This window comes from Vigna umbellata, chromosome 1 (genome assembly GCF_029865625.1).
Source record: "Vigna umbellata cultivar VRB3 chromosome 1, Vumbellata_1.0, whole genome shotgun sequence".
In the NCBI taxonomy this organism is placed as follows: Eukaryota; Viridiplantae; Streptophyta; class Magnoliopsida; order Fabales; family Fabaceae; genus Vigna; species Vigna umbellata.
In genome coordinates, this window is record NC_142165.1 from 39132434 (window position 1) to 39155635 (window position 23202).

General features: G+C 34.3%; 5 protein-coding genes and 1 non-coding gene across 10 annotated transcripts; 1 reads left to right on the forward strand and 5 right to left on the reverse strand.

Annotated features, from left to right (window-relative positions):
* Positions 1–360: 360 nt before the first annotated feature.
* On the reverse strand, positions 361–1489 carry LOC124821533 (uncharacterized protein At3g17950). Of its 3 annotated transcripts, none has more exons than XM_047293427.2 (3): positions 1295–1489; positions 1079–1174; positions 361–971 (listed from the first exon to the last, which is right to left on the reverse strand). In XM_047293427.2, the coding sequence occupies exons 1-3, from the start codon at positions 1301–1303 to the stop codon at positions 498–500; spliced, it is 579 nt and encodes a 192-aa protein (XP_047149383.1). In that variant the 5' UTR covers positions 1304–1489; the 3' UTR covers positions 361–497. The 3 variants fall into 3 exon arrangements, with proteins under 3 accessions (XP_047149383.1, XP_047149385.1, XP_087959086.1); XM_047293429.2 differs by having other exon boundaries at positions 1260–1488; XM_088102960.1 differs by having other exon boundaries at positions 1079–1183; positions 1295–1487.
* Positions 1490–2547: 1058 nt separating this feature from the next.
* On the reverse strand, positions 2548–4094 carry ABCI17 (non-intrinsic ABC protein 3). Its single transcript, XM_047293443.2, has 4 exons — positions 3918–4094; positions 3525–3839; positions 3186–3373; positions 2548–3085 (listed from the first exon to the last, which is right to left on the reverse strand). The coding sequence occupies exons 1-4, from the start codon at positions 3931–3933 to the stop codon at positions 2831–2833; spliced, it is 774 nt and encodes a 257-aa protein (XP_047149399.1). The 5' UTR covers positions 3934–4094; the 3' UTR covers positions 2548–2830.
* A 1240-nt stretch (positions 4095–5334) lies between these two features.
* EBS5 (HCP-like superfamily protein) lies at positions 5335–9968 on the forward strand. The gene is made up of 6 exons (XM_088102961.1): positions 5335–5922; positions 6035–6526; positions 6626–6841; positions 7904–8227; positions 8344–8586; positions 9511–9968. Exons 1-6 carry the CDS (start codon positions 5401–5403, stop codon positions 9727–9729), a joined length of 2016 nt encoding a protein of 671 aa, XP_087959087.1. The 5' UTR covers positions 5335–5400; the 3' UTR covers positions 9730–9968.
* An 849-nt stretch (positions 9969–10817) lies between these two features.
* LOC124821546 (protection of telomeres protein 1b-like) lies at positions 10818–14088 on the reverse strand. Of its 3 annotated transcripts, none has more exons than XM_088102963.1 (10): positions 13895–14088; positions 13346–13482; positions 13040–13232; positions 12881–12945; positions 12693–12781; positions 12138–12419; positions 11980–12056; positions 11823–11881; positions 11544–11696; positions 10818–11306 (listed from the first exon to the last, which is right to left on the reverse strand). In XM_088102963.1, the coding sequence occupies exons 1-10, from the start codon at positions 13995–13997 to the stop codon at positions 11082–11084; spliced, it is 1383 nt and encodes a 460-aa protein (XP_087959089.1). In that variant the 5' UTR covers positions 13998–14088; the 3' UTR covers positions 10818–11081. The 3 variants fall into 3 exon arrangements, with proteins under 3 accessions (XP_087959089.1, XP_047149403.1, XP_047149401.1); XM_047293447.2 differs by having other exon boundaries at positions 11823–11884; XM_047293445.2 differs by having other exon boundaries at positions 11823–11884; positions 11980–12419.
* On the reverse strand, positions 13737–13831 carry LOC124821547 (small nucleolar RNA snoR113). Its single transcript, XR_007027475.1, has one exon. It is a non-coding gene; the product is annotated as a small nucleolar RNA snoR113 (small nucleolar RNA).
* An 853-nt stretch (positions 14089–14941) lies between the features above and the next one.
* Positions 14942–19493, reverse strand: LOC124821540 (phosphoethanolamine N-methyltransferase 2-like). The gene is made up of 12 exons (XM_047293439.2): positions 19327–19493; positions 19098–19234; positions 18437–18574; positions 18182–18325; positions 17931–18074; positions 17218–17328; positions 16981–17122; positions 15926–16206; positions 15632–15793; positions 15455–15508; positions 15279–15353; positions 14942–15190 (listed from the first exon to the last, which is right to left on the reverse strand). Exons 1-12 carry the CDS (start codon positions 19334–19336, stop codon positions 15092–15094), a joined length of 1497 nt encoding a protein of 498 aa, XP_047149395.2. The 5' UTR covers positions 19337–19493; the 3' UTR covers positions 14942–15091.
* Positions 19494–23202: the final 3709 nt, after the last annotated feature.

Here is a 23202-nt window from a genome sequence, read left to right on the forward strand (position 1 = left end):
TTGAAAACTACTAGTGTGTCTTTTGCTTGAATTTTAAATTTCGAATATGAAAAAAAGAAAGAAGTAATCCATTTCAAACTTCCAATTCGAAAACCACGTGGCCCCTTTTGAATAAAGACTGCACAGTCACCTTTCTTTGAAAACATTCATCGACAAAAAGCAAATTAGTCCATATTATTTTATTGCTTGATTCTTTGAATAAATGAACTTTATGAATAATAATATATAACATCGACCCCCCTATGTTTAAATAATAATATTATTAATAATAAACCAATTTAAATTTATTTTGCCTTGCATTATCAGCATATCACACCACACAAAGCTATATAATCTCAGACAAAAAGTGGCTATTATGAGTGAAAAGTAAAAGTCTGCATGTAAATCAGGCATTGTAATAATAACAAATAATTATAGAAAAAAATTATCATCCATTTTTTATTTCTCTCTTCAGTTTATTAGAAAAAAGGAAAAAAAATCAAAATTCAAACTCAATCTTATCCGGCGCCGCCGCTGCAGATCCCGGTAAGCAAAACTGGAAATCTACTGCAAATACTTCCCGCCGTCGATGCTCCTTCGTCAACGCTCGACGGAGGAAGAACCCTCCCGTCGGAAAACAAAGCCCGGCCGTGGTTCCTTGGCGAATCCATCACCATTCCTTCAAGTTCCGCCGCCGTACCAAAAAACGCGCCATCGCCGCAACGCCGTTCCACCTCAAGAAACTCACCGAGAGAAGCCGGCCTCGCGTCGCCATCCCTGCACAGCCACCACCACTTCCGCCGCCGCTCCGCAGCCACGATGGCCTTCTTCTTCTTAGACTCTGCAGCCCTCTGGGGGCCAGCCACGGCGGCGGCAGCGGAGATGGTTGAATGTGGATGGCTGTCGGAGGCTCTGAAGGTAATAGCCGGGAAGCTGACACCCATAAGAGTGCCCAGTGTGGTGCTTCTGTCATGGAAGAAGGATCCCGTAGACTGTGAAATCGAAAACCCAGAAATAAGATGAAACCAATAAGTGCAAAAAACAAAACTTTAGGAATTACGAGAGTTGGGTTTGATTTTGTTGAGGGTAAAAGTATTACCTCGGTGTCAAGATCAGAGGAGGAAATGGATGAATTGGTGGGTGAAGATGGTGGTGGCAGCAGTTCAGTGGCTGGATCTAGCATTGTTGAGTGTTCCTGTAAACGCTAGTTTGAGATGAGAATATGGTTACTACAATACAACTTAATACTAAGTTGAGTGATTACTGTTTGTGAGTACTACCAATGAATGATGGCTTCTGAGAGATTGCTACCCACCTGCTTCATGCACGTCAAACGCTATGCTCTGTAATTTCGATTTACCCAAATTACAGATTCAAAGTTCTCAAATTAGTACAATTTATTTCTGTTTTTTTTTTTACTTCCCTTCCTGTCTGTATAATAAATTGACTTTCTGTCTTGTAATTGCTATCAGTGTTTCAAATTTGACTATATTTTTACATGCTTCAAAATCAAATCATTGCATGTATGGCCGACATTAATATAGGAGGCACATCCATTGGATTAGATTTTGGATTCATTCTTGCTTTATAATTTCTTTGATTTTCATATTCCTTTTTGTTTGCCTGTTCAAAATTTTTTATTCTTCTAACTTTGAAATTCTTTATAATTTGTGTTTTATTTGTTTTAAAGTTAAAAACTTGTAAATAATTAAGCTTTTAGAAATCTAGTTCGTGATCATTTTCTAGATGTAATTAAACATTAACTGATATTAATAATTGATTGAGAATCATATAGGTTAGAAATAAATCATTTTATTAACTTAATTATTGAAATTGGAAATTTGGATGTCGGATGAACATTATAAATCATTTTATCCTTATCCGTTTCACACCTTTCACCTCTCTCTCTCTCTGTTCCACAACTTTTAGATTCATGGTTTAAACTCAATCAGAGACAGAATAAAACATTGGTATGAGATACTAAATCTGAAACATTATAAATCCGAACGCAATAATTGAAAGTTTATATGGTTATTGTTGAACAGTCGACGTCAATCCAAACGACAAGACATGTATCTTTCGGCATTGAACTGCAACAACTGGTAAAAATTCAAATTTGGAAATGAAACAACCACACCCACATGCCCTGTAAAACACATCTATCATTCCGACTATGCTCGTCTGTTCTGTCTCCCCTGCCAAAATCACGTTAACACGACACAACTCATTCACGTTAAGCAACAAAAACTACACTATTTCTTAACAGTGCAATAAAAAGGTTTCCTTTATTCAAATTGGTTGGAGATTGTTTCTGTGAGAAGGATTGGACACCTCATGTTTCACTCTTAAGGTCATTTCAGTTTTTCATTTGTTCAACGTTGAAATTTCTGATCGGATAATTTGATGATTGAAAATATTAGGATACCGAAGAATTCACTGTTCAAGGCCTTATCTTATTGTAACTTTTCAAGTGGGATTAGTGGGTGGGACTCAAACTTTCTGCACGAAATCTGGTTGAATAGCATATTGAAAAAAAATATATAAAAAACAGAAACAATGACGCAATGGTAATCTTAAAGAACAAAATTCGTATTTAGAAGCATTTTGCAAAACATCATATTGTAACCAAACTTCCACTATCACAATCCTATGTCAGCCCAGAATGTCATGAAGCAGCCTTGAAAGCAACGTATAGAAATAAATAATCACAGATGATTGGTTCAATGATTTAAAATGGAGAACAGGTCAACAATCAGCAAGTACATTCATCGTGGCTTCAAGAACAGACTAAAATTCAAATCCAAACAAGTCGAGACAGAATTTTACGAACTCTTAGCTTAGATTAGGACCCCTAAGAACTGAGTTCAAGAAACCTTCGTGCCATGGGATGCTTGGCCTCAGAGAGTTTATCAGGCTTCAGAACTTCAACAATTTCACCATCAACAAGCAGGCACACTATGTCTGCGATCCTCTGGATCTGTTTGATGCTATGAGAAACCATGATCACTGTCATGCCCCTGTTCTTGTTCAGCTTCATCAGGGCATCCTCTATGTTTTCTGTCGATATAGGATCTAACGCACTAGTAGGCTCATCTAACAACAAAACCTTCAATTCAAAAGATACCAAATAAAACGAACATCACATTCACAAGCAGAAATACAGACAGAAAATAAAGTTAAAAGGCAAAAAAATAGTTTTATGTTACCTCCGGTGAATTAGCCAAAGTCCTAGCAAGTGCAACCCTTTGTGCTTGACCCACAGAGAGTTCATCCCCGGACTTATCCATGAAAGAAGCGTCTAAGTCCGCCATCGCCAGTAACTTGCGCACCTCATCATCAGTTAGCTTTTTCCCTCTAAGCCCTGGTCCATACCTCACGTTGTCAGCAGCTGTGCCTGTAGAACAGATACCCTCCAACATTATCAGAAGGTTAAACTTAAATCAACCACAAGAAACTAATCTTTCTTTCAACACAAAAAGAATCAGTAAACTAGCAAATGAATTTAGTGATTAATTTGGGAAGTTGAAAGGAAGAGAGGTTGTGACCTTGAAAGAGGGCGGGGAGTTGAAAGAGCATGCCAACTTTCCGGCGGAGGGAGAGAACGTCGAGATGGGAGATGTCTTGGCCGTCGAGGAGGACGGAGGCGGAGGGCGGTTCCCAGAGGCGGTTCAAGGCTCTTAAGAGCGTTGACTTGCCGCTGCCGCTGGGGCCTATGACCCCGACGATGACACCCTTTGGGATGTCAAGGTTGATGCCTTTGAGGATTGAAACCCCACCATCGGAAACTCTGGTGAGATTTTTTATCTGGAATTTGGGTTTGGCATTTGCATCCACTTCCAATAAGTGTTCCCTGCAATCATCTGTCAGAGTTTTGAGTCCAAAAGAGCCAAAAACAGCATCGTTTTGACTTTAAGAACACTGAATCGTGGGAGGCTTACCTAGGAGAGAAGACATGAGAATGAGCTTCAAGGTTGAAGATTGAAGATGGAAGATTGAAGAAGAATATGAAAGAATTGGGTGAAGAAGAAAGAGCCTGCCCCAGACCTCACAGATTCTTCCAGTAGATGACTCCACCCTTGCAAATTATAAATTATTGAAGTCATGTTTTGAAGAAGGAGACATTTAACTTATTTTTGGATAAATGATTTCACAGTTACAAATTCAAAACATTTAAATATGTTGAATTTGAATAGATATAATTTTAAATTTTTTCATTGTTTTTAGATGTTTTATTTGAATAATACAATTCAAATTTAATAAATTTAGATTTTTTTATTGGAATGAAATATTTCAATTATCACAAAATAAACAAATTAGTTAAATATTAAATAATTACTAAACATTACAAAATGTGAAAATAATTTATTTTTTTCATTTCATCTATATTATTTTTTAGTTAAGGTTTGTCAATATTTTTTTAATTGATATTTGCAAAACTTTTCTCATAATATTATTTTTGGTTAATATCGAATATAATTACTTAAATTAAGAGTAACCAAGATTATTTGTACGATTTTTGTATCACTGTAAATTGGAAAATGTTCTCTATTGATAAAAAAAAACTAATTAATGTTAATCAAATATGTAATCAATAGTAAAACAAATATATTATAGTTTATTGACAAAAAAGTAACATTTATGCTGATGAAAAAAATAAGCAATCAACAAAAAGATAATCATGACAACATTGATTGAAAAATATTTAATTCACATTAACAGAAAAATAATCTCTCGACATTAATTGAAAAAACTTCAACTAATACAGAACTTCTAATAAATTATATAACAGAATAACACTGATTAACATCAATAAAAAAAATGTAAATCAACAGTTGAGAATATATCGTTCTTGATAAAATTTATGACGTCTACAATTAAAATTTAAGTTGAAAGGAAAATCCAAAGATCAAAATGCTAGAATATAAATAGTTTCAAATTCTTATACTTAGATGTAATTTAAAATGATCTAATCTAATTATTTTAATAAAATTTTAAAGTTTCAATTTCTTATAAACTTTTTTATCCAAACAACTAGTTTACCATAGAATATTTTAAATTTTCTAAAAAAACAATTTACTCTATTAAAATTTACCAATCCAAACACATAAAAATAGTATTCTCTTGATACTTAAAATTATAAAATTAAATTATATATTTAATTAAAATTAATGAAGCAAATGCTTCACTTAAAACGAGTAATGCAGACTAAGGCCTAAAAAGAAAGTCAAAGTTTGGCAAAGATGAGTTGAGGAATTTTGACGTGGCAATTTCTTAGTGGAGAGAGGTACATCAATAAACGTGGCAAGAGAAGTTGAAGATTATAATTGCAAGAATACCCCTGCAACTGCGTTTCCTTCCCATTTAGTCCCAAAAACTGTGCGTGATTGCAATCCTCGTCCGTACAGCACCGCGGCAAGAAGCATGTCTCGCCCCAAGTGGTTTTTCCTCTCTCTCGCGCTCTCTCTCTCTCTCCTCACTCTCTCTCGCTCCGTCGCCGCACGCCAATTCGTGCTCGTGCTATCTCAGGAAGACTTCAAGGACGACCCTGGCGCCGAACCCGATTCCTCTGCCGAATGGGACGAGCTCGGCGATGGAGACGCCCACAAATCCGAGGAGGACCTCGACCCTGGTTCATGGCGCCCCATCTTCGAGCCCCCCTCCGGAGAACCCCAGCCTCTCTCGGAACCCGACGCTGCCTACTACTCCGCCGTCGACAAGCTCATGTCCGGTAACCCCGCCCTCATTGAGGACGGCGCCGCAGAGATCGCTGCCGCAGCCGAGACCGGCCATCCCGCCGCGCAATCGGTTCTAGGGTTTTTGTGGGAAATGGGGCTTTTGAGAGAGCGAAGCAAGGGGAAGGCGTTTTTATATCACCACTTCGCCGCCGAGGGCGGCAACATGCAGTCCAAGATGGCTTTGGCTTATAAGTACACGCGTCAAGACGTGAGTGTGGCTTCTCCTCCTTTTTCCTTTCTTTTCCCCTTTCTGATTCGTGCTTCATTTCTCTTTACGATCTCTGTGAATAGTGTGATAAATTGCATCACTATTGGTACAGATGTTTGACAAAGCTGTTAATCTGTATGCTGAATTAGCTGAAGTGGCAGTGAATAATTTTCTGATTTCGAAAGATTCTCCTGTGATTGAACCGGTTAGGCTCCACAATGGGGCTGAGGAGAACAAGGAGGCTCTGAGAAAATCAAAGGGGGAAGAGGATGAGGACTTTCAGATACTGGAGTATCAAGCCCAGAAGGGGAATGCTGTTGCCATGTACAAAGTTGGCCTCTTTTACTACTTTGGCCTTAGGGGATTGAGGCGTGATCATTCCAAGGCGCTGTCGTGGTTTTTGAAGGCTGTGGAGAAGGGAGAGCCCCGATCTATGGAGCTTCTTGGAGAGATCTATGCTAGGGGAGCAGGTGTTGAGAGAAACTACACCAAAGCGTTTGAGTGGCTGACGCTTGCTTCCAGGCACCAACTGTATTCTGCTTATAATGGGATGGGATATTTGTATGTCAAAGGCTATGGAGTTGACCAGAAGAATTACACTAAGGTAGGAATGTGGTTATATTTCCACCTAGTCATTATTTGTCTCCCTTTCTGTGCGTATGTCTAGTTATCATTGACTTATGATATCATTTGTAAATCACAGGCAAAGGAGTATTTTGAAAAGGCTGCAGAGAATGATGAGGTTGGGGGGCACTATAACTTGGGTGTCATGTATCTCAAGGGAATTGGAGTTAAGAGGGATGTTAAGCTGGCTTGTAAGTTCTTTGTGGTGGCTGCTAACAATGGTCAACCAAAAGCGTTCTACCAGTTGGCTAAGATTTTCCACAATGGTGTTGGGTTCAAGAAGAATATTCACTTGGTAAGTTGATCAATTCTTTCTTTTGTGAACGTGTTGCTAAATCTGAAGGATAGATGTATGTGACAGTCTGATGGTAATATGATTTTCACGTAATTTTAATACAATGTGATATATTTCAGGTTATGTAAGAGATATATTTAACTTCGAGTTGTCTAATTTCAGTTCAATCATATTTTATTAACTGCGGTTTTCTGCTGATGACCCAATTATTTGTTCATCTTTTCTTAAATTGGTTGATCTGTGGGGTTCATCAGTATGTCAGTCTAAAAATTTGGGCTGACAGTTATTCTTAAATGTTACTGAATATTGCTTTAATGTGTTTTGATGCTTGCACCAGCAGAATTAAATTGATCAAAAGGCTGATTGAAATTTGGGACTGATGATTATAAAATGATTCAATTATAATATACTAAGATACAATCCTTTATCTACTTACAATTAGAAGGACAACTACCACCTTTGAAAACGAGGAGTCCTCACTGTTTCATTTTTTTTAGTTAATTAGATGAGGATTATGGTATGTTGGCTAATCTGAAGTATATAATTTTCCAAACTGTAGTATGAAAGCTATAAAACTAAGAATTCAATGGTCCTAAACAGAGATAATGAGTGTCTACTTATCCAAAAGGGACATCGACTAGTGATGCTTGAGGATTTTGTTAATTTTTTCGTGTTTTGTATACCCACTCTTCTTATTATTGATAGCAGTGACATCTGAATGCTTTAGATTTTATGTGTAGTTCTTGCAAGTTCTGTGTTGAGTGGTGCGTATATGGATGCATGACTGATAGGGTGCAAGTAGTCTTCATTTTTGTTTGTGTTCTCTAATACATCCCCTGTATGTAGCTTTTTGTACAGCAATGGCTCATACACACATATTTTGGGCAATACCATTTGAGATCATATCTATGATTCATTTACACGCAGCAGCGATTATTAGAGAAACTTAATCTGAGTACTGGCCTTAAATTAAGTTAATGAAATGCTGTATTTTTAATGACTATCTGTCATCAAAGTTTCTGCCAACAAAGTATGTTCTAACATTCCTTTCTGGTTTTTTAGGCTACTGCACTGTACAAACTAGTTGCAGAGCGGGGTCCCTGGAGTTCTTTGTCTAGATGGGCTCTAGAATCATACTTAAAAGGTGATCTTGGCAAGGCATTTATGTTGTATTCAAGAATGGCTGAGATGGGGTATGAGGTGGCACAAAGTAATGCTGCTTGGATTCTTGATAAATACGGGGAACGTAGCATGTGCATGGGTGAATCTGGATTTTGCACTGATGCAGAAAGGCATCAGAGGGCACATTCTCTGTGGTGGCAAGCTTCTGAGCAGGGTAATGAACATGCTGCTTTACTCATTGGAGATGCATATTACTATGGTCGGGTATGTGGTTTTGGGATGAATTGACTCTGCAATGCTATGAATTCAATTTCTGCCATTGTTCTCTCTTGCCCTGCAATTTTTTCACTTTCTTGTGTTTTCCTTCTACCTCATGTCAGGGTACAGCCAGGGATTATGAGCGAGCTGCTGAAGCTTACATGCATGCCAAATCACAATCTAATGCACAAGCCATGTTCAATCTTGGATACATGCATGAGCATGGACAAGGACTTCCATTTGACCTTCATCTAGCCAAGCGGTACTATGATGAAGCTCTGGATCATGATCGTGCCGCAAAGTTGCCAGTAACACTGGCTCTTTCAAGCTTGTGGGTTCGTAAGAACTATGCTGATAGTTTCATGGTGAGTTTCTTTGGTTTCCCTAATATCCCATACATTGAATATATTGATATATATTATCTCTAATTCCTGAATAATCTTAGTAAATGACATCGAGCTGTTTATATTTCATCAACAAAGCTTAGTTCTTTGCCTTTTAATGAGTGGGATACAGAGAGAAAATGTATGGTTGTTATAGACTGAATAGTACGACGGTTTATACTACAGTGACCCAATAGGAATCACTTGTAACAAACTAACGAAGTCAATTACAGCTAACTCATAACATCAATCTATAGTTGCTGTTAGAGTTTTATTTGATACAAAGGAGTTATGCACTCAAATTCGGCAACTGGCTTATTTGGTGTATAATCTCTTAATATTGCGTAAAGACACTGCATCACTAAGTTCACCGCCTTTTTCTTTGTCATCACCCCGTATCATGACTGGAATTCAAGTTTGAATTGGAATCCAACGTTGCATAGAAATGGACAAGTTTAAAATATAAGAAAAAAAGATACATATGCTTATTATCTTGTGTATGTATGCTCGTGAACCATTAGTGAATATCAAAGTAATCAGACGAGTATAATGGAGTTGGTGGGGGATCATGGAATGCTAATGTACTCTTGCAACCTGCCTGGCCTTGAATCAAGTCTGGGTGTTGGAGAGATTATAATGTGAATGGACTCACATTTAAAAGAGTTGGAGTCATACGGTACATAGAGATAAGCAAGTTAAACAATATATAAGAAAGATTAACAAAGTTATCACTGTAAGGTTTTGGGTTGAGTGTGTTTTCATGTTCTCTTATGTAATAAATAAACATCTACCTGATGCTTTCAGATTTCCAAACAGTCTACCATTTGTGGCCTCAATATGTAACTTTTCCAACAATATTTCAGGTTTCTCACTGTTGGATTGCATGTGCTTTTTGTTTTTGATCAGGTCCACGTGATTGATTCATTGCCAGAACTGTATCCTAAATTAGAAGCTTGGGTGGAGAATGTGCTCATGGAGGAGGGAAATGCTACCATTTTGACCCTCTTTGCATGCCTCATAACTGTGTTATATCTCCGCGAGAGGCAACGAAGGCAAGCTGGTGTTGCAGCTGGAGAGGTGGCTCAACCAAATCTCCCCAACGAGCTTGGTGTACCTGCACGCTAGTTCGGCTTGCCCTTCCCTATTACATACAATCTGTCTTTAGTTATAGGCCAAACCGTACCATAGGGAAACCTATAAGTGCATTGTAGATATTCATTTGTAAGTTAGGGGAACGGCTTTCACACTTTTTCACATAGCCCAATATGAGAGCTCAAGAAAGATCCTCACTAAGTAAGATTTTGTATCTTTTGTGATCGACTTTACAGAGCAATTTCACTAACCGGCAGTTCTTTTAGATTTTATATACTCCTAAAGTACTTCTCATTGACACTGATTTCAACATTAAATAAATGGGTCCTTGTTTATGGTATCACAATTAATTTGCTCAATTCATATCAGTCAGTAATAATAAAGGTGTTTAATCGGACGATTTTGTATCTTTCTTTTCCAGGACGATACTTGTTTGGGCTTGTTCATTCATTTTAAATGTAAGAACTGGAGAAAAGGTGGATTAACCGATTTGTGAATTTGATTTTATTAATATTCCATACACTTCAATTGAATAATAAACATTAAAAAACAATTAAACTCTACAAGTATTTAATCGCTCAATACATGAAAATAAATTTTAATTATGAGCATATATATAAGTTATAAATAAATATTTTTTGAATATATAAATAAAATCAGAAAAGTTTATAATGAATAATTTAAGAACACATGATATTTTAAATTTAGATTGTAAATCAATATTATTTATACTACTAACTTCAAACGTTGAAATTCAATTTTGAAATCAAATATATTAAAGGAGACAGGACTGAGAAAATTTAAGAAACTTCCCTATTCGAAGAATATCTAAAAACAGAATTCTATGAAAACAACCCTTAAAACCATTTCATTCAAAATATCAATTCTAATCAGTAGAGAGAATTTGTGTAAACATACTTTCAAATAAATACTAGCGCACAAATCATACTGTATAAAATAACATCTACTTAGAAATTACACTATTCATTTATAATTATTTAAAAACTAGTGCAAAAAAACAATTAACTCTGAAACAGTTTAGAACCATCCAAAAATATAATTCAGATACATTCTCAAAAATGCATTTAATCTGGAGAGGAGAAATCAGCGAGGCATGCAGGTCAAGAATATCGCTCTAGCAGTAATAATGACATATATATACTTGCTAACATCCTTAATTTGTACATTTTACATACTTTAAATATTCACATAAAAAATACAGCCTGGAAGATTACTACAAAAGGATTTCCAGGCTTTCTATACACATGGTCAGTCATTTCATTTTTCTATACAAAATATAGTTTGAAAATCTCCTAGGATCCTCTGGTTTTCCCCACGTATTCCTTCAAAAGGAAGCAAAAAACAGGATTCATAACATATCCATTCTATGATGAATCTTCCAGAATTTTGGTGTCAAATACTCTGAAATTTCTAGTGCCCCAGATATCATCTTTGGAGAGATAGTATGACTTGAGACAAACACAAACCCAAGGTGGATTTCTTGTAGTATCTTTTACCCCACCAATGCTATTATCTTCAGATATTCCAAGTAATTTATTCAGCTTTCTTTCCAACTTTTCAGCGTCAGGAATACCATCAAAAAGAGTCACCTATCAAAAAGGGTCACCTATCATATATCATCATGACAAACACGGAAAATAAAACAAAACAGCTAAGCAGAACGCAAACAAATAAACATTTTGCAGGACTAGTACATGTAATTGCCAAGAATACAATTTGAAATCAACAATGGCCACTGAATAGTAAAGTGTAACATCATTTGTGTAATGGGGTGTAATTGGTGTCAAAAAGATCCTAAAAACAGGCAAGTCAAACTTTGTTCTTACCACATCCTCTTCAATTACAAGAGCATGGATTCTAGCAGTTGAGTCCTCTAGTGTTAGACGCATCCTATATTTCCCAGTAGAAGAACGGAGATTTTCAGCTTTGCAAGGCATTGCTGCTACCACCCGAACAACACACTTGAATATAGCCGTCACCTTCAACATAAGAATTTAGCTATAAAAACGAGTAGCAACAGTAACGCTCAAAGGTAAATAGCATCAATTAATAGGGAGTTTGATGTTAAGAGTGTAGGCTTAGGTGAAGAAAATAATTTACAATACCTTTGAATGAGTGAGGACACTCATTAAAGTAACAGGTCTCACATGATCACGATGATTAACTACTGTAAGAAAAAAAATTAGTGTCATCCCATAAGAAAATCATAAATCCAAGTCAACATTCACGAATCAAAGACTTAATGTGTAAAGAATGAGATACCTGTAATCGGTGAAGGCTCGGGGAAGCTCAAATTAGGCATTCTTCCTAATATTAAGGATAGCCTCTCGCAAGCCAACCTAGACCAAAATTCGTAAGAGACGTACATAAGTTTAAGTAAAATGATAAACCATATAGAGTCAACTAAACTAGCAACGGACCTTTGGCGTTCTGCAATAAGCTGATCTTCATTTGATATAAATCGAAGCTTTGTTTGAACAGTAAAAACACCATGCCACAGTCCAGCATACAACGTAAGACGCAAATTATTAATTTTTACCCATTTACCAATGGTTAGAAGGTGGAAATGACTCTTTTCAACACCTATATCAAAAATTATTCTAAGGATAGTTCCAACCGTTGGAAAAGTACATAAAATATCTCTTGGCAAAGGCAAATGGTCCCGTTGTAAAGGAAGTGGATGCTTAAGTTCATTTTCTAGGCTGAAATTCAGAAAACAAACAAAATTTTATATTAGGCTACTCTCACAAAATAAAATATTATAATTATACAAAAATCGTACAATATTGTGAAACAAGCAATAAAACACCAAATATGGCAATGTTATGCCTATTTCCAACACTTGAATATGATATGACTTTATAAATAGAGCACTATAAAGCAGTTAGAAGATATTAATTCTATCCAAATTCGAGATGTACATTTGGGAAAAGGAACTGAACTGATAATTTAAAAGTAAAATAGCATCAACTCACTTTGAACATATTGCATTCGATTGGGTATCAGTACCATCCCAGACAAAGATCACCCATTCATCTTTGGCAGCCTCACTATGATGAAGGATCTTAATGTGGAAGTTCAAACAGTTTAATTATTGTATTTATATGAAGATCTCCCAAACTCAATTATGCAAAATTTAGAAACTAAAAAACAACTTAATTACCTTGCATGCCAAATTAACGAAAGTTTCTTCCTTGAGTTCTCTGAACAAAGGAAATTTACTGGAATCTATACAATTCAAAATAGAGAACGAAATCAATAGCAAATAAATAACTACAGAAACCCTTAACAGAAAACCTTCAAAGCTGAAATAATATAAAACCTTCAGAGAATTGGAAATTGATCAGCCATTTTCTCAGTTTATTTATGATTATCTTGTCTTCGTCTTTGGGTACAAAATAAGGACGAGAAACTTGATAGGAATTTAAACCATCGTCATCTTTGCTTTTATATAAAGCAAATGTTGAAGTATTTTTGTTAAAAGTAACATTTACTTCTCCCCTGTACGTTGTTACCTAGAAAAGATAAGAAAAAACAGTACACATGTATTCAAGAGCAAACCGATGACAAGAAAACAAAAAGCAAACATATCTCTATCCACACAAAAGATAATACAATTAAAAATTACCGATACAAAACTAAGTTGAATTATATCTCCCAAAGCCGCCACAAGAGGAAGATTTTCGGTACTTTTACCAAAAACATTAGCAGCCATGCTAAAATCGTGTCGTGTGTCATCAATGATTCTGAGGGCACAACAATAATCTGCAAAAGATTTTTATACAGGATATAATATACCGTGTTTCATGTTAATAATAACTGGGAAGAGACATTAAAGTAAAGAACACTCTTGAAAGTATTAATCAAGGGACCCAAAACACAAGAAAAAGTTAAATGAACAAAACAAAAATTGAAACTTTTCTTTTCTATCAAGCTTCCAACTCTCCTCTCCTACTCCTATATCTTTTTCTCATTCCCTATTTTAACATTGTTTTGAAAATGAAAAGAGGTGAAAACAACTGGCTCAGAACACACTTTCACGATAAAGTTCATCAATCTACTACCAAGGAAGTAAATGGCAGCCGTAAGTCCGGCCTTTTAATCATCATTGCCAGTTAAACTCGAACAAATCCAAACTTTGATGAATGAAATGCAGAAAATTAGGATTTAGGCTTACCCGTGCCCATTGTTTTCTTGGCAAAGGTAGTTTCAACAACAACGCCAATGACATTTACTTTCCCATTCACATATTTACAAACATCTCGCAGTGGCACATCCATCTCGCAGTGACGACAAGATCAAACTATTCCTCAGTCTCACTCCCTTTGTATTTCTCAATCTCTTAAACCCTAAAAACCAATTTGATTCCTTCCCTCGAAAACTCTTTTAATATATTTGTTATTGTTTATTATAATATTAAAAACTGTAAAAGAAAGTACAGTGATGTGACTCTTTGTGACGGTTCATTTTCTCTGTTTACAGTTTTTCAATGTTTTAATTTCGATTTAAAGAAAAGTGTTACAATTTCTTGTCTCTAGTAAAAATTATTTTCTTATACAGAATCTAAATTTCAATGTTAATAATGCTCACACTTCTTTCATCATACCTCTCGTCTGTCAAATATCTTTATTTTTCTCGTTGATGAATATAATATATATAATAATATTTAAATTTTAAAAATAATAATTAAGAGGATAAAATTAGAAAACAAAAAATATATATAGTTATAGATATATTTAAAGATAAAAAAAAATTATATTATAAATTATACTGAGTAAATAAATTTTTTATTATAAGTAATTATTTGAATTTGAAAAAATAGTTCCTAAAATTATAAAAATATAAATAATTTTATTATAGCGAATAATTATTTGAGTTTAAAAAAATTTAATTACTCAAATAATAAAGTTGAAAAATTAGTTTTTATTATAAATGATTATTTAAATTTATAAAGTAGTAGCTAAAAGAATAAAATTAAAAAAATAAAATAGAACATTAAATAGCCGTTAGACTTTTATTCATTTATATAATATAAACTTATTTTATCTAATTGATACGAAATCTTTAACATTAAATTCTTTTGGCCTAAAAAAAACTATCTTTAATCTACTTTGATACAAATTTACAATAACATGCTTTAAATTGTGTATATATTTTTTATTCTTATTTAAACGTGTTCGCCTTGTGGGGAAATTATATTCTCCAACATCTTCACACTCAAAAATTATCCAAATAAAATGGGAGATTCACGAATTACTCAAACCAATGGCAAGTTATCATCCTAAAGCTCTGGATTTTAAACATACAATAACATAAAAAGTGAAACTACATGGAAAACTAGAGTCACACAGAAACTAAATATAGATAGAACATGTCATTTTTTCTTGGCAATGAACAAGCCCCACATCTGCTCTTTAGATTCACCCCTGCTCTGCTTTGCCTTCCATCTTTCCACAATTTCATTGTAGTCATCCTGAAACCAATCAATCCAAACCTAAATCTTATTTAACAGAAACAAATGCCATAAAATAACTATCTTCACAACATAATCAAAAACCCACCTCGCCGAACTCACGAATGAAATCCTCCTTCTTCTTCTCAAGGGCATCTAACTCCTTCTCTAGTGTTTTCACGAACTAAACCGAACAAGTAATAAAGCTATTAGTACTTTAGAATCAGAATCAAAGAAATACAGATACTACGCAGAGAGTATTATATCATAAGATCTCAGAACAACCTGATCAGTTTGATCTTCAACAATGAGATCATCAAATCCAGCATCCTCCAGCATCTGAAAATGATTTAGAAATGAAAAGATTGTCAATAAGAGGAAAAGTTAACACATGATTTCGGTCGAAACCAAATGGGTGAAAGAGAAGCCAGATGATGTCATTGATAGCACAGCCAACAATACCTTCCCATACGCCGTCATGTCGTGGAGATAATATCCTCCTTTTTTAATGTACTCAGCAAATTCTGAAGACGGACTTCGAGCACTTTTGCAATAATCGGTTATCAGGATTTTTCCTCCAGGTTTCAACCATTTGTAAAATGATCTGAATAACGTTGGTTTATCCTGTATTGATCCAGAGTAATGTTGGTTTCTCCTCAGCATATCACATTTGATATTTACTATATTTCAAGGTTTAACCCATAATACTACTAAAATCAACAATCAAACAAGAAAAGAAAATGGACAGCCCCTTACTTTGACATGTAACATGGTGTCACGAGTATAGATTACATCAAATGTATTGTCAGGATAAGACTTTTTAAAGCAATCCGCGCAATCAAATTCCACAGCATAGTTCAGTCCGATAGCCCGTTCGATGGCAAGGGATATCATATTTATGGAGAGGTCAATGCCAACAACCTCAACATCAAAATGTCCTGCCATGTAGAAATCACCACCCCCAACACCACAACCAACATCCAGAACTTTCTGACCAGGCTTTAGTCCTAGCTTTGTCACAATTTCCTTGGTCGTTTCTGCCAAGCGGAGAAGCAGAACATCATAGGTTAAGATACATAGAGACAATTATGATAAACACAGCACATATCCTTTTTTAAGATTGTGACCCCGACGATTTTCTGAAGAAAAAAAGAAAAAAATACCAAAGTATCATACAATATTGAGCAATCTAAGAACGAGAGCAAAATTAGAACAACATTAAGTGATCAACAGCGTAAGATCTTCAAATAACTTTTACTAAAAAAACTACACTTAATATATGCTAGTAGAGAGAAAAGAAAATATGCACATAAATATGTTCAGAACAACTGAGTTTATTAATAAAAAGAGTATAACTATATATCTCTATAACAAAAACATATTAAATTAAGAAAAATGATGAAATGCCACATTTTGCGATAGTTTATGAAATAGTCTAAAAAAGTCAAAAACTAAATTAAACAGAGCTGTCGTTGTCACCACACAAACATTTCGCGACTGATAAACTACATTTCAAAATGAAAAAAAAAAGGAGGGAATGATGAACAACTCTTTCTTGAACCGCATGGTCCCTCTCACGGATCCAAAATCAATGCTACCAAAATCATAACTTATCAAGGCCTTGTAGTCATGGAGCAAATCACTACATAGCAATCAGCCAGTTATGTATAGTGGGTAAATGAGAAGAGGTCGCTCTTGTGGACAGTCACGGAAGATCATACTACCATATCTACCATATCAGTGCTAAGGGAAAAGGAAAGATCTCTAAGCTAGCAATCCAAAACGAGAGAAATAAAATTCGTAAGACATACCAAGTCCACCGGTGCTCACAAAGCCTGGACCATACATCTGTTCATATCGTAAAATACTCTTATGACTGTATTCAACTCCATCCAAGAAACGTTGGAAACCCCTATCGCCTTCAGACTTAACTTTTTGCCATAACCAGCAGACCTATGCAACAAATTGTACACAGATACAGTCAGTCAATTGGGTAAGCAGAAATTAACGATAATACGTTGCAAAAAATGGAATCCCAATTTTATTACCTGATTTTGATTCTTCTTGTTTCTGACATAAGCTCCAATGCACTTGCAGCCAACGAGAGACAGCTCAAAAGAATTTCCCATATCATCACTCATTTGGCACTCTTTAAAAACCTGCATGAGAGAAAGGGTTGAGAGATCCAAGTCATCAAAACCAAGGTTTTGTAGAAGATTGTTACCTCTAAAATACAGAAAGCTATTTATCCATGCCAAGTATACATAAAACAGAAAAATCTTGAAACCGCGGCATAAAGGATCAAAGACTTTTTCACTTGCAACAGGGAATTACAAATATTTTAAGACAATTTTTCAACTGACTTAGATTTAAGTTGCTAGCATGTAAAAATATTATTTTCAGTAAAGTCTCATTAGTTAAACTTACCCTATATGGTTCACATCGACTGGGCCCTTCTTTTCCATGAGTACTTAACCCAAACATTGTCTAAAAGAAATAGTAGATTGAAAAGAACTTAACACGAGGCAGACACTAAATTTTGGAAAGGAACCGATGATCCATGGTCCATATTTCCAACCACAAAAACTCCCACTGAACAGGTTTAATTGCACTTTAAAGTACGCTTTATTGAATTTAATCTAAAGGTTCTGACTCCATAAAATTAAAATCATACACTACAAATGAGCCCAAAGTTGACGTCCAGCCCATTTTTATTCAGACAGACTAAGGATGACATGTAACCACACTCGGAAGAACAGACCTTAGTGTAAAATCTAGGTTCCCTGTAGTGAGTAGGGTTGTGTTTTCTCTTTGAATCTCCAGATTGGTGGAAACAAGATTCTCTGAAGAATATATACCCACCATCTTTTAACCATTTCATCATCCTTTCAGCCAATTTTTCAACCTGAGGGATCAAGAGAAAAACAAAAGGGTAACTCAAGAAGGCCCGCATTGACAAAAGAATCATGAAAATTTTGCAAACTTGTATTCTCTAAAATAAACAAAACGGACCTCATTATCCGAAAGATACATAAGTAACCAATTCGAGAAAATCAGATCAACTGATCCTTCGGAAACACTATTAGACATGTTTGGAGATGTGACATCAGCACAGAGAAATTTGACATTCTTGTGGTGTCCATTGATACTTTCATTCTGCAAAACATTGTGAAAGACTAGTGATTGAGGTTACTTCATGATGCGAGTATGTATAAAATTGGCATGAATTAACCATATTGATTTTCGGAAAGACAAATCCCACAAGACCTTCTTGATTGCACTCTCAATGAAGTCCACAGCAAGCAACTGACCAGCTTTCTGAGCCAATTCACCAGTAAATCTTCCGATACCTGCTCCTAGCTCTATAACGGACTTGCCTTCGCATGGCGGTAATAGAGAAAGTACCTAGGCAGATAAAAATTAAACACTTTTGAGTTGCGTGCAAAAGCACGAACAGCTTGAAAAAAAAAGGGGAGGGGGGCGTGGAAATATAATAGATATTGAGAAATGTACACAGAATTTTGCAACCCAATTTGCTGCTTGTGATACAAAGCAAAATTAACAGGATAAAGTACTAATTTCATTCACAATCATAACCAAAAAATATATATAGCAACATGAAGAAGAGAGAATTTACTTCAGAAGCATATTTTAGCAATGTATAAAAGATGGATCTAAAGCAAAGAGGTGGCAAAACAGTGATCACTTTTGCTGAAAAGATAAAAGCTGCAGTTCAAGACCAGGGAGAAACGACACAGCACAAAACAAACAGAACAGCACAAACAGTTGTTGGTTTTGTTGGAGCGAACAGATCAAATCTCTATGAGATGAAGTTGAAGGAGAATATTCCAAAATGCGTATGATGTTATTGCAAGATGAGTGAAACAACGATGAAATAATATGAGAGGTGGAGAGGGAGAGAGAATACCTCGGGTCTCTCTTCCTTGTCGAGATGAGCGGCTTTGGAATCGAGCATCATTGCCTCAACGGACAAATCGGTGGAATGTTGAACCCAGTACGATTTCTGAATGTCACGCTCATTCACACCATTTCCATTTCCATTTCCTGCACAGAACACTCAATCCCAAACGATTACTTAACTTCAAATTCTTCTAATGGAATACGAAAGAAAGAAGATGAGAAAACGGTGATCTCACCTGGCGCCATTGTTGAAGGAACAGAGAGCAGAAGAGAACAAAGAGAAGAAAGTGTTGTGATGGCTAAGTGCCTTCAATGGCGAGACGAGACCTTGAGAAACTCCTCGATCTTCGGTTGTTGCCTCTCCCTTTTTGCTGCATTACCCTACTTTCCTTTCTATCTCTTCTTTCTCCTCTTCATCCCTATATATAACACTTCCCATTTCTTTCTTCACAAAAAATATCAAATTAACTCACTAATATAATGTTCTTCCATTAATTCTTTATTTAACCAAATAAACTATCATGTCAAATATACACCATGCTTTTAAGATCAATTTTTTTAGTGATTCAAATTTATTAAAAATTTTAAAAAATCATATTTTTATTTTCTATAGACGACCTGCTATTTTTTATGTGTCAGTAAAACTTTTATAACCCTCAAATCTCACACTCTCTTCTTTGTTTTTAAAAAATTAATATAATCTCTTTTTACATTACTTTTAAGTGTTTTTTTAGTTTTCTTAAAATATTACATTGATCACGAAAAATATTATACAATAAAATCTGATAAAAATCATCTTATCATCATAATATATTAATGAAATAAAATAATAAAATCATGTTTTGGATATAAGATCGAGATCAATGATAATTTAAAAGGTTTAAAAACTATCATTCACTCACTCTAAATTTGTTGTAGTTGTTTGTCTATACGATACAAATCATATTATACAACTATGTTGAAAAAAGATATATGGTAATACATATAACTTAAATTGATTAAATTTTATTAAAAAAAACAGTACGTAAGCCCTTTTCAAAGTTAAATAACAATAATATTTGTAAATGAATCTAAAATTTGCAAAAGAGTACCCCCTGTACTAACTAACGTAGTTATTATTATTTTTTTCATTTTTGAAAAATAAAACATTGTAATAAAAAGTTAAATATTGGTTGATGATTAGAAAAAAGAGGTAATTTTTTGTCATTTCTCTTGGAAATTATGTGCAAAAACCCATAACAGCATAAAGTAAAAATGATTGTAAGGAAACTCTAAACTTGCAAATATGTGAAATAAATAATATTTTAGGACAGTTTTGGATCTGAAAACATGTGAATGAATGTTGTTTTTTCTGTTGTTGGAATCGTATTCAAGGTTCATTTATTTATTGTCTTGTTACTTTGAAAATTGAGTCCGAGTGAATCTTAAATTCTAAAACGTTAATTTCTTAAATCATGACATTAATCTATTTTTTATACTAGGAATAGAGAAGATTTTGTTTGCGATAAATTGACTTAAATAAAATGTTTGGTAGACCTAAACTGAATCTATTGGATCTAATTCTGCCAATCATCTGTCGCCACGTGGTGCTTCCATGTGAGATCCTGGATATATCACGTTGAGAACGTCACGCAATACACGCTTCCCCCAAATATAGTTTCATCCTCTTTGTGACTTCGGTCACGTGGGTCTCTGTTTTTCTCGGCGTCTTAATCAGTTCTTTTTTAAATTAAAGTAATTAGAGATTTATTTTAAATTAGACAAACGACCGTTTAAATTTGGATTACATAGCATTAAAAATAAGTTTTGTTTAAAAATTTTGAATTCTACAGATGTTGAATCAGATTCAGGAAAAGACAAAATGGGAAAAATGTAAAAAATTAAGTGCAGTCTCTTGCAATTCAGAAATACATTTGGAAAAAAACAAAAGTCGGGGCTCCGTATTATCAAGGTTCGTGTGAGAGAAAAGAAAGCGATTCCATTTGACCCGAGGGTTCGTGGGTGAAGAACATCTAATGATAGCCATGATTTAGTCAGCAAGCTTAATTGCCTCATTTTAGAAGTCACTTATCTGTTTGATGCATCAACCGAGAATCGTTATGAAGTTAATTCTTAGGTCATGGAAGAGAGTTAGAGAAAATGGAAAACAAAACAATTAAGGAGACACAAACCATGCGCTCTTGCTCTGAAGGCTTTCCAGCAAAACATGTATCAGTAACGTGCTTGATTGCAACATCAATGCCCCTCCATTTTCCAGTGAGTTTGGAGTATCCTGCACATCTCCAAACCCGAGGGATGGAGATGATGAAGATAGTGCAACATCTTTGATGTGGGGGTTCCAATATTCGGTTGAGGATTCGAGCCGAGAATGCCCCAAACAGGGGTTGTGTGGCCTTATTGTGTTCCCTTGACCTGAAATTTTGCCTGTATGAAGAAGAACAAGGCAACACAATTGCAATATTATTTTGATTTGCATCAACTATCAATATTGACCTGCCAAAGTTATCCAAAATCACCTATCCCTCTACAGATTTATGAGTGTTGTAACCTAAATTATCATTCCCACTAGGTTTATTAGCTGACAAAAAAGAGTAGTCATTACTTACAAAAGCAGGGGACTGCATTTAAATATTTACATTTTTGCCACTTTGTCTTTCCCTAAAACATACGTGCAATTCCAAATTTTTTTTAAAAAAAAGAGACCTATATTGAGATTCTGAATTAAAATAGGAACCTTACGATATATTAAACCTTTTTAAAATTATAACGATACTTTGACAACATTTTTTTGACAACATTTTAATATCATTTTCATGTTATTTTTGTGATTGGTCTATGTTAGTGTTTATGATTATTATTATTGATTATGAAGTAATTTTAGACCAATCACACAGTGATACATAAATAATGTTAAAATATTGTTAGAAAAATGTTACCAAATTATTATTATCCTAATTTTAATTGAATTATACAATTGAATGTTAAAATTTTAAAGTTAAAATATAATCTAATACATTAAAGTCAGTTAATTTATTGAATTTAGTTAATAAAATGTTAAATACAGTGAAAATAGTACATCATACACAGTATTTAATCTGTTTTCTGTTCAGTCAACTTGAATGACAAAGCTTGTGGCAATTTACGAAATTATATTTTAACGTATTTTTTATAAAATAATTCATAATTAAGAGACCATATAAAGAGTAAAAAATGAAACATGAAATAAAAATATTAATAGCAATAGTAATAGAAAAAAAAAATATTAATAGCAATAGTAATAGAAAATAAAAATAAAATATTGTAAAGGATGTATTCTGTGTATAACTCTTACGGTATTAACTTTTCTCTCATTATAAGTAGGGAAAACGATACTTGAACAACCATTTTTGACAACATTTAGACACGCGCATACGTGTCTAAATTTGAGTGGTCCAGTTGGAAAAATTAAATGAAAATGGACCACTCAAATTTAGACACGTGTGCGCGTGTCTAAATGTTGTCAAAAATGGTTGTTCAAGTGTCATTTTCCTATGAGTAGTCATTAATTAGAGACGTTTCTTGCATAGAATCAGAATATTATTATAGACTACAGGCAGTGACTAATAATATAAGAAATAAAATAATATTTCGATTTTTTTTATTGCTTTATATCCTTTTATCATTCTTTTGTGGTTAAAAATTAGGGACAAATCACGTATTTTATTTTCTTATGAATTCAATTTAAATGATAAGATATGTCATTTAGAAATGAAAAGAAATATATTAAAGTAATTCTTAACGGGAGAGATGAATATAGTTTAATATAATGATCAATGGAAAAAATAATAATTTATCAAAAGAAATAAAATTTGATAAACTTAATTGTTACTAAAATCTGTTTAATAAAAAAATATTTTTCTTTTGGATGTTAATATTAATTAAAATTTTAAGTGAGAAAATAACTATCATTTATTCTAACAATATCTAATTAGTACATTCATTTTATCTTTTATTGTATTGATTTTATCAATTTAATTTATGGATAAGTGTTGTCCTGTATAATTATTTGGTCAATTATGAATAGATGGTCCAAACATTCTTCCTCAAAACAAACATAACTACACAACACTCTC